This window comes from Littorina saxatilis, linkage group LG17, assembly GCF_037325665.1.
Source record: "Littorina saxatilis isolate snail1 linkage group LG17, US_GU_Lsax_2.0, whole genome shotgun sequence".
NCBI lineage: Eukaryota > Metazoa > Mollusca > Gastropoda > Littorinimorpha > Littorinidae > Littorina > Littorina saxatilis.
In genome coordinates this window covers 66,807,818-66,819,313 of record NC_090261.1, presented here as the reverse complement: position 1 = coordinate 66,819,313, position 11,496 = coordinate 66,807,818, and the positions used below count along the sequence as shown (strand labels likewise).

The window sequence follows — 11,496 nt, the reverse complement described above, 5'->3', positions numbered from 1 at the left end:
ACAGTACTGTATATCACTCACACACACACGCACACGCACACACAATCTGAACAAACCCGGACATATTTGAGGATTTAAATCTTTCTTTTCTTTCTTTATTTGGTGTTTAACGTCGTTTTCAACCACGAAGGTTATATCGCGACGGGGAAAGGGGGGGAGATGGGATAGAGCCACTGGTTAATTGTTTCTTGTTCACAAAAGCACTAATCAAAAAATTGCTCCAGGGGCTTGCAACGTACTACAATATATTACCTTACTGGGAGAATGCAAGTTTCCAGTACAAAGGACTTAACATTTCTTACATACTGCTTGACTAAAATCTTTACAAACATTGACTATACTCTATACAAGAAACACTTAACACGGGTAAAAGGAGAAACAGAATCCGTTAGTCGCCTCTTACGACATGCTGGGGAGCATCGGGTAAATTCTTCCCCCTAACCCACGGGGGGTAGGATTTAAAATCACATGTATTCACCATCAGACAATCTGTTCACATGTCCAGCTAACCTGAGGTTGTAAGACTGATATTATTCATGAATTCTTTCAATGGGCCGCTTCAAGAGCTGTCTGGCAGTGAAGCACAAAAAGAACAATGGTCAGAAATCAAACGTTATTCCTAGACAATGGCAGACTTCAAAATTAACTCTCAGCTTATTGTGACAAACTTTACTTTTTCATTGAGCAGGGCTCACCCCTTGGCAACTTCACACAGGATTCAGAAAAGGATCTGTTCGAAAGATCTTGAGAGCTGATGCTAAATGTCTTAATAACCAGCCCATTTTAGCTTGAAGAAGATTCTGTTGCCTCTTTTTCTTCCAAGTCCATATAGAATAGGTTCATATGTTTTTGCCTTTTCATTACGCTTTTTATTTATTCATTAAAAAAAAAAGGCAAGTGGTCACACAGAACAGTACATATTTCATCTTAGTTCCCCTTCCTTTTACTCTCTTTGGCTGGTAGCAAAGTATTCTCTTATCTAGTTCAGACAGCTCTTTCAAAACACAAAGCTTTAACATTCTTAACAAACAGAAAGTGGTTTCAAATGAGGTGGTGCAATAAATTATAGCATCTACATATATATCCTAGCAATTATCTCAGTCACTCTTGTCTACATGCACACCAGACACATTCATAACAAATAACAAATCAGCAAGCACACAAACAAATGAATTTCACAGTGAACCATATAGAATGTTCGCATTCCATTTTTGCCGACCTTCCCCAAACCATCACTGCAGCTGAACTTCTATATTACTACCATGAAGGTATACAAAAAAGAAAACTCATGACAGAATCTTCAAGCGGTGATTTGACATAGACCCAGTTTCAGGTGACCCAGAGGTAAAAATATAAGTTATCGCTTTGGTTAAAATGTGAGAATTCACACAATTTTGGTCATGAGATGAAAAAATCGGTTATGTGTGGCATAGGCATCTACATTTAACACATGCAAGTGAATATAAGAGCTGAGCTTGCACATCCCAATCATCATAAATTTGTCAAAATAGGTCCTTAAATGTTTGTTGCACGTTCAAAACTTGAGGGGATGATAAAGAAAATAGAAGAAAGAATGAGTAAAAAATAAATCATACAAAACTTAGCCCCAACCACAAGGATGCCTTAACATAGAGAGGGCCGTCATCAGAGGTTCATTAACTGCTACATATCATTATAATTTTCAGTTTTCAAAGCTTCATAAATTCAGGTTTATGCTTATGTCACTTCTTTGTTTCTGATCAAATAATAATAATAAAAATAATGAGAATATTTATATGGCGCAAATCCTAAAACAGTTCTAAGCAAATAAAACAAAGCTGTCGCTGTCGGTAACAATTCAGAACAAATAACAACAACTACAAACAAAACAAAACAGCTGCACGTGGTTACACCAAACTGTCTTTTATCTTTCAGTGTGCCGTTTCCTTTCCCTCCCAAGCCAGAAGGAAAGAGACTGTTGAGGTATGTTAAGCTAGAGATGTCTTTCTCTGCCTGTGGTCAGTCTAACAGTAACACCGTCCAGTGAGATGTGTGCCTGTGGTCAGTCAAACAGTAACACCGTCCAGTAAGATGTCTGCCTGTGGTCAGTCAAACAGTAACACCGTCCAGTGAGATGTCTGCCTGTGGTCAGTCTAACAGTAACACCGTCCAGTGAGATGTGTGCCTGTGGTCAGTCTAACAGTAACACCGTCCAGTGAGATGGCTGCCTGTGGTCAGTCCAACAGTAACACCGTCCAGTGAGATGGCTGCCTGTGGTCAGTCTAACAGTAACACCGTCCAGTGAGATGTGTGCCTGTGGTCAGTCAAACAGTAACACCGTCCAGTGAGATGTGTGCCTGTGGTCAGTCTAACAGTAACACCGTCCAGTGAGATGTCTGCCTGTGGTCAGTCAAACAGTAACACCGTCCAGTGAGATGTCTGCCTGTGGTCAGTCAAACAGTAACACCGTCCAGTGAGATGTCTGCCTGTGGTCAGTCAAACAGTAACACCGTCCAGTGTCTCTTTCTTGTGGATGGATCCTTCAGCAGTGACCACAGAGCTGTGCTGAACATCCCAAGGTCATCTTTTGTTTCAAATTATCGTGCTGCATCCACTCATCACTCTCACTTAAAAAACAAAGATCAGAAATAACTCTGTCTGGATTTGTATGGTCTGTGGAAGAGTTGTATCCCTTGAAGTAAAGGCAAACTGAGCTATGTTTAGCTCATTGGGAATAACCAGTGAAGCCACACTGTTGGCGTCACAGTGAATAATAATGTCTGATCAAAATGTTTTCAAAAGAAAAAGGCATCATATCAAGCGGACACTGTGTTGAGAGCGCCAAGTAGCTCAGTGGGTAGAGCACTTGACTTCTGATCCGCAGATCATGGGTTCGAATCCAAGCCTGGACGGACACTGGTCAACTTTAAAAGCAGACTCAGAGACGGTATCCATGTCCCACCCCCATGTCACCACTGCGGCAAGACCTCGGTCATTCTGCCAGAAGCGCATGTGGCTGATTGCACCTAAACACGCACACACTTGGGATGTGCAACTCTGTTGCTGCTAGCTTTCCCCTGGGAGAAAACGACCTGAATAGCTCAGCTGGCCTCATCTTCAAGTAATACAACTTATTTTCACAGTCCACCAAAACCCTGACAGAATTATTTCTGAAACTTGTCTATTGCAATACATATTCACGGTCAAACTGACGGGTCAATAGTTGCGACTAGTGCCACAGAAAGTGTCTGTTTGCTACATTAAAGTCAGTGGTCAAAAGTCAAACTTGAGCTTGCGTGGTGTCATGAATCGTTTAACCACCTCCTCTGTGACCTTCGCCCTCCGTTCCTGGTGCTCAGAAGTTATTTTCTGTAAAATTTCTATCAATTCTTTCTTCAAAAATCCTGTGAGAAGTTCGCCACTTGCGTAGTCCTGTTGAAAAAAAAAACCAATCCTTTTAAGTACTTTTCTTTTTCAAATAAGATTACATTTAGTTTCACACCTACAGTGGTATATATCTTCCATACAGAAGTGTGTAATAAATAACACTCAACACTGACCATTCAATTGAACAAACTAAAACTTAACTGGGATTAATTTCCCAATGACACTGTTATTCACACAAACTTATTAATTCACAGTCAATAATAGTAGTTACCAATAAGTACAGGCAAATAACCTACAATTTCAACTAGTCGATCATTGAAAATGCAATCCTAATGACCATTGTCAATTTTAATTCATACTGTACCAACAAAGACAAAAACAATGTGTACAAACCTGACGAATCTTTTCCAGCTTTTCGTCATCCTCCAGGAAGAATCGCAGGTACTGGAATGACACGTCCACGTCACAGTTGCCGCCGTACTTACGATGCTCCTCCGTCGTGTCTCGCCCTCCAGAGAATGCGTACTTGTTGACCTGCGTAGAGAAAAAAATTGTGGATAACGTACAAACAAGGAATATGGCCAGGAAGCCTACACACCTGTGGGATCACACATCATCTCTCTTGACATTCAATTTTCTTTTCTTTTTTTCCTTTTTGTTTGCTTGTTGAACGTTTTGTGGTGAATTTACTATCTGTGTTATTGGAACTCTTTGGACAACACTCTCATGTCCCAAACCAGCAAAATTATCACAGTCCCAACAGTTGGGTTCACTGTAGAAGTGTGTTTGTGTGAGACTGTACCTTGTTCTTGATGGACTTGGCGGTGTTGGGTTCACTGTACAAGTGTGTTTGTGTGAGACCGTAACTTGTTCTTGATGGACTTGGCGGTGTCGGTGAGGAAGATGGAGGAGTTGGGTTCACTGGCGCTCATCTTGGTCTTGGGTCCCTGCAGGGCGGGGAAGAACTTGGAGTGGATCAGAGCGGGTTTGGGGTAGCCGAGACGTGGCGCCACGTCACGCGTCATTCGGAAATACGGGTCCTGAAAAATTGGACATTACTTGAAGACGAGCTAACAAGAAAGAATAAAAAATCTACATAGTAGATGTGACTTTGCTTCCTGTCATCTTCCAAAAGTAACATCAAAAGCTGAGTGATCACCCTTTATTATATAATTTGTCAGTTGGGTATCTTGTTCGTCCTTTGAAATAATTGAGGTTCTATTGAATGTTCTGTTTTATTTTGATAAAGTGTTCCATTAACTTATCTTTCTTTCTTTTTTTCAAAATATAAATTCTGATGAGATCATGCAGATGCTGCCGGGATTCAAACCCCAAATTTTCCATAATTAACACTTCCGCTGCTAGTAGGACGTCAGCTGACATCCTGGGTAGCTTGCTTTTACCGGCAACCGTTCAATAAACAACAACAGAAGAAGAAGAAAATCTAGAAACAATGTGTTTGTGTGTTTGTGGTGTATTCATATTTACACCAAGGGCACACTGTAAATTGTCAATACAGGTAAATACAGGTAATGCTTTGTACAAATATGTCCTGGCAGCAAACAGATTAAGGAAAGCGAATGATTTAACCGTTAGACTATTGCGTCCATCATTGTCTCATCAAGCTGTCTGGGACCACAAGGAACCACAAACCTGGTCAATGGCGCAGGGAATAAGACACGGGACGTTGGTCCTGCCGTTGAAGATGTGCGGGAAGGAAGAGCTGAAGCTGGGTGCGGCCTGGATGGCAGGGAAAGAATTCTTGCCGATGTTGGATTCACCGTTGAAGCCAAAGATTCCCCAGGCCTGGTTGTTGGTGACCCTTCTCTGGATCCTGCATATTGTCTTGTAGAACTCTCCCCTGCACACAACAACACACTCAAATACAACTATGTGTACAAACACAAGAAGACATTCAAATACAACTATATGTACAAACACAACAAGACATTCAAATACAACTATATGTACAAACACAACAAGACACTCAAATACAACTATATGTACAAACACAACAAGACACTCAAATACAACTATATGTACAAACACAACAACACACTCAAATACAACTATATGTACAAACACAACAACACACTCAAATACAACTATATGTACAAACACAACAACACACTCAAATACAACTATATGTACAAACACAACAAGACACTCAAATACAACTATATGTACAAACAAAACAAGACATTCAAATACAACTATATGTACAAACACAACAAGACACTCAGATACAACTATATGTACAAACACAACAAGACACTCAAATACAACTATATGTACAAACACAACAAGACACTCAAATACAACTATATGTACAAACACAACAAGACATTCAAATGTACAAACACAACAAGACATTCAAATGTACAAACACAAGAAGACACTCAAATGTACAAAATTAATATTTCCAAAGAAACAAGCAAGGAAAGAGAAGGGGATGAAGGTTAGGGCTGTGAAGAAAACTCAACTTGTCAACATCCCTGGTTTTTCACAGCTACTTCAAAAGTCTCTATCCTTTATCAAAGAAATGCTAACAGGAAAACAATTCTGCTGAACCAGATTCCATTCCAACAAACAAACAAATGGAAGCAGCAAAACAAAAACAACATAAATGAAATAAAAATCTCAGAACAACAGAAGTATCTGTTTTTTCCCAAACTGATTTGTAACTTACATCTGAAGGTTTCTTCCCCTTACCATGTGTCATTACATAGAGTGCGAATGTCAGGGCTATTTGTTCAGTTTCTAGAACATGAAAAGTGTTCAAAAACAAAAAGGAAAAAAGGTTTACCCCATGTAGTCAAAATCACTGAAGATGAAGGTTTTCTCCTCGTCAAATCCACAAGCAATGATGTCTTTGGCGTTTTCATAGGACAGCCTATGTGCTTCCTCATCAGTGAGATCTTTCCACAGGTATTTTTCATCATCTGTCAGCTGGATCACCAGCGGCACATCAAACGTGTCCTGTAGCCACCTGCAGAAACAAGACAAGATACATGCAGGGATGTTGCTAGGAAAACCAAAAGATTTACTTGATGTTACGAGCATAAGGAGACAAGCTCATTGAAACATAATCTTAATCTCTTCCCAACAAATCACACTTACCGGGGGTGCGCTATGTCACCTGAGAAACCATCTCTACGATTTATTTAACTTTACCACCATAAGGAGACCATCTCATTGAAACAAAATCCCATTCTCTGCTAACAAACATACCAAACATACCAATAGCAGCCCAGATTGCCTTGAAAAAATTCCCAAAGGACAGTAAGATATAAACCAAATACTAAAAATACTTAAAAAAATGCAAAATACCAAATACTGAACACAGTTCATGCACACAAGACAAAGAAAGCCCAAACACAAAAGGCCCGACAGAGTAGAGTACTGACCATGATGGACACAGACACGCTTGAAATAAAATAAAAAAAACCCAGATAGACTGCTAACATTCCAAACCAAGAATCAACAAGAGGCGAAGCCTTCAAGGCTCACGTAAGAAATCGACAAACAGTAACACAAACTCAATCACTCCGTCACACATACACACACACACACACACACACACACATACACACACACACAGTAAGCATAGGTAAAACTGTGCAAGAAAGCGAGACACTAGATCTAGATCTATCTGTCTGCATGTAGCTCACTTACAGGGACATGACTGCCAACTAGTCTCGGCCCGCTCAAAATAACAACGACCGAGACGCGTGACGACTAACCCTCTTATGCCATAATGTGACGTCTTCAAATGACAAAATGTTAAAGTTTCTACCACAGACATACACACGCACAAACAGACAAAAGTTACGATCGCATAGGCTACACTTCGTGAGCCAAAAACCAAGAAAGGTTAAATCATTGGAACATTTCATTCAGGCCGATACAAAACAAGCACAAGAACCACAATGTAACGGCCTTTAAAGCACAAGAACCACAATGTAACGGCCTTTAAAGCACAAGAACCACAATGTAACGGCCTTTAAAGCACAAGAACCACAATGTAACGGCCTTTAAAGCACAAGAACCACAATGTAACGGCCTTTAAAGCACAAGAACCACAATGTAACGGCCTTTAAAGCACAAGAACCACAATGTAACGGCCTTTAAAGCGCACAAACAAGAGACACACCAGACAAAACTAGTGTGACTTATCTTTAAGGCGGTCTTTCATTGAGTCCCAGTCGACTTTGCGAAGACTGCACAGTTTTTTATTGAAACCTTAGAGCCAAAGCTTCGTGTGACCAGCTTCGCGAGGTATACTTCGCGTTGTTGACTTCGCCCAGTTAATTTGAGGCCTTAGACTATCTCCAAAATGGTCATAGCAATGACAGAACAATGACTTAGGTCAAGGTTCTTGTGATTGTTTTGTTCTGAATTAAACAATCCAATAATTCATCTTGGTTTTTTTATTTTTCCACACTCACTTGGTCATGATGAAGGGCACCAGATGACCGAGGTGCATGGCGTCCGAGGATGGACCTCGCCCGGTGTACAGGTAGAACGGCTGTTTCTTCTCGTACATTTCTATCAGCGCATACATGTCTCTGCACAATACAAGCCTCACACTTACAGCAAGCAGCAAAGGATCTGATTACTCTCGTTTAGAAATTACAGTCTTGTGTGTGCGAGTGTGTGTGTGTGTTTTATGCAAGAGCGTCAGTTACTGTGATATATTTATAAATTAAGCTTTTTTATCATGTCTTTGTGTTATCAGAAATGCGATTTGGTGCCAAAAGAAATGTTTGTGTAAAATGAAAATGGACATTAAAGTTTTCTTAACTTATCTTATGTCAGCTTCATTCTCCCCTCTCAGTCTGCCATTTTTTTCATTCTTAGGCAGACGATTTTATATTTTCATGAGAATCTGAATCTGTTTCTCCTAGTCCTACCCATTCGTTGGCAATGTTTTTGGTTTTTTAAATTACAATTGTACAAAAGCAGAATTTTAAAACGAAACGTTCACCAAATGTAACCATAAAAAATATACCTGTGTGAGAAAAATATTCCTCTTCTCAAGAAGTGATGGACAGGCTTGCCAGTGGCTTTCTCAATTCTCTGTATCAAGGCATCATCAATTTTGCTGCTTCCAAACCGTTCTGAAACAAAAACCACACTACAAGCATATGGATATAAAAGGCATGCTGATTAACAAAATAACTGAACTCTTTCTGGAAGCTTTCAGTTTCAGCTTGTGTGTCCATTGTCATCAAGGGGAGATAACTGTTTAAAGCTAGGAGGCCTTCATGACCAACACAGCTATCTCCAAAAACAGCCCCGTGGAAGTAATGTCACACACTGAAAGAAGAGTAAACATTTTAGATTCATTCCGTGTGACGGTGAAATTTACACAGGGCTATTAAGGAAGATTGCCTCAAACACACACTTTTCCCCCCTCTCTCACAAAACTCTAAATCCTGATACTTCTGCGTAATCTTCTTTAGACATTTGTTGGATTTTTATTTGGGAAGATATCTGGGAGACAGACCTTTGTAGTCACTGTGCCTTGTTTGTCACAGATTCTTTAACATGATAGTTTAAACATCATTGTATTGTATACATCATACCAGCCGAAAGGCTGAATTCCTAATAAGCTGTTTATGTTGTGTTATGTTATGTTATGAACATGTTTTGATAAAACAGACTTAATGTCCATAAAATCAGATTTTGCTGTACAGACACAAGCGAACACAAAAATGTATACGAGACAGTGACAAAAGGTCAGGTGTCATGTCTACTGTCCCGAATGACACACGATTGCTGACATTTCACCATTGCCAAAAGAATAAACATATATAAGAAATAGGTAGAACATGAATGTGAAAACTGACTTTGATTGTTGATCAGTATGTTCTATACCACAAACAAATAATCTACTTACGCATAGCTGTTTGGCAAATGTATGTTGCATGGGACACACTGACATGAAAGTGGAAGATGTTTTCCCTCTAGAGAAACTACATATCAAGTTACAATTTTTGTGCTCTTCCATTCCAGTTGGCAATCAATTGTTAACGCATGTTATTAGAAAAAATAGAACGAAAACAGATTAGATAGAATGAAAAATGTACTGGTGATGTCATTTGGGACATACTGACATGAAAACGTCACCTTTTGTCAAATGTTGTCTCATACACAGTTTCAGACAACTTACTGATCAGTTTGTCATAATCAACACCAGTTTCCGATGAACTTTGCACATTCCATGGATCAACAATATCGTCTTGCTCCTTCGCTGCATCCCCGATCTTCACGTCCTCCATAGCTTTTGTGGATTCTTCTGTTGCCATTCTACCTGTACAAAAAGAAAACACAGGTGTGACAGCAGACTACAAAGACTTGTCAACTACATGGCTCTATAAGTATGCATGTGATGAGCATAACTGATGAAACACTGGGTAACTTAACAAACTGTCTGCCAAAATTATCTTTATAATAGCACAAATCAAGTTGAAGTGAGCTGAACATTATAGATATTACAATCTGATGCCATCATGTGCAACATAAGATATCAGCTTCAAAACAAAAAAAATGTCAGTATTACAAGCCTACCAAGCAATCACTGTATAAATAAAGTAGTCATGAGTTTTCTCCCGTTAACGATCAACATGAATGATGTTAGATCGAGTAACCGTCTAACAGAAAGATGTGTACTGTTATGAGAAGAATGCAACAAAAACAAGAGGCGAAGCCATCAAGGCTCACGTAAGAAATAGACAAACAGTAACACAAACTCAATCACTCCGTCACACATACACACCCACACACACAGTAAGCTTAGGTGACGACTGTGCAAGAAAGAGAGACACTAGATCTAGATCTGTCTGTGTCTGCATGTAGCCTACTTACAGGGACACGACTGCCAAATAGTCTCGGCCCGCTCAAAATAACAATGACCGAGACCACACACACCACGCGAGAGAGAAAGACTACAGGGAGGCATGCAGTCATGATGCATTAATTGACGTCAAACACTTTTGACCGTGACGTAATCTTATGCGAGCTTTATCCATAGTCTTGGATAACCACTCACACATAGACTCGGAAATGTTAAAGTTTCTACCACAGACATACACACACACGCACACACGCACGCACAAACGCACGCACAGACAGACAAAGTTACGATCGCATAGGCTACACTTACGTGAGCCAAAAAGCGTCTGCTTCAGCGGGTCTTAAACGTGCATCAATCTTCAGAGACACTATGTTGCGCGCTATCGACGGCGAAATTAAAGGGGAGTAATCTGACAATATACACAAATAAAACAAGAGGCGAAGCCTTCAAGGCTCAGACGTGTAAGAAATCGACAAACAGTAACACAAACTCAATCACTCCGTCACACATACACACACAGTAAGCATAGGTGAAACTGTGCAAGAAAGGGAGACCCTGGATCTGCCAATTAGTCTCGGCCCGCTCACAATAACAATGACCGAGACTTTCAGTAATTCCTTTGCGTGACGTCTAACCCTCTTACGTCATAATGTGACGTCTTCAAATAGTTTCTATCACACACGTCAAACACTGTCTTTTGACCGAGACGTAATCTTCTTATGCGAGCTTTATCCATAGACTCGGAAATGTTAAAGTTTCTATCACACACACACGCACGCACGCACGCACGCACGCACAGACAGACAAAGTTTATCATCGCATAGGCTACACTTACGTGAGCCAAAAACCGGCATACTTGTGCTGTATGTGTACAGAAAGTTGCGTTCACTAAACGATTAATCCACCCGTCATAATTTCTTCCCCCTTCCCATGATCTTGAGTTTTGACCACACATCTCGCTCTGCTTATAACTTCATATACACAAAATCACGAATAGAAGAAAAAGGAAACACCCCACCAATTATTAATTAATGATAAAGCAAAAATTTTCCCAGACATATCATCCCATCAAAGAACCTGACCTGTTAATATTTGATAAGAATGTTTGTAGGGTGTCCACCGACCACGTTACTCACTGGGGCTACCATGTGTTGCGTCAGAATACCGGTGTAAGGCAGCTTCTCATTGGTTCAAGTCTGTGCTAACTTCAAACAAAACATTTCATTGGATAAATCTGCACTTTCATTTTCATTTCACACCAATTGTAGAAT

The 11,496-nt window shown here is 40.0% G+C and overlaps 1 protein-coding gene across 1 annotated transcript; it reads right to left on the bottom strand.

Annotated features, from left to right (window-relative positions):
* Positions 1-73: 73 nt before the first annotated feature.
* Positions 74-11,439, bottom strand: LOC138952233 (tryptophan--tRNA ligase, cytoplasmic-like). Its single transcript, XM_070323849.1, has 10 exons — positions 11,308-11,439; positions 9,542-9,682; positions 8,378-8,486; positions 7,815-7,934; positions 6,173-6,355; positions 5,020-5,227; positions 4,234-4,406; position 4,089; positions 3,760-3,900; positions 74-3,411 (listed from the first exon to the last, which is right to left on the bottom strand). The coding sequence occupies exons 2-10, from the start codon at positions 9,675-9,677 to the stop codon at positions 3,253-3,255; spliced, it is 1,230 nt and encodes a 409-aa protein (XP_070179950.1). The 5' UTR covers positions 9,678-9,682; positions 11,308-11,439; the 3' UTR covers positions 74-3,252.
* Positions 11,440-11,496: the final 57 nt, after the last annotated feature.

Coding starts and splice junctions, on each gene's coding strand:
- LOC138952233 (XM_070323849.1), bottom strand. CDS start 9,677: ATGGCAACAGAAGAATCCACAAAAGCTATGGAGGACGTGAAGATCGGG. Junction 4,407..5,019: donor TTCCCTGCGCCATTGACCAG/GTTTGTGGTTCC, acceptor CCAATTTTTCAG/GACCCGTATTTCCGAATGAC. Junction 3,412..3,759: donor AGCTGGAAAAGATTCGTCAG/GTTTGTACACAT, acceptor TTTTTTCAACAG/GACTACGCAAGTGGCGAACT.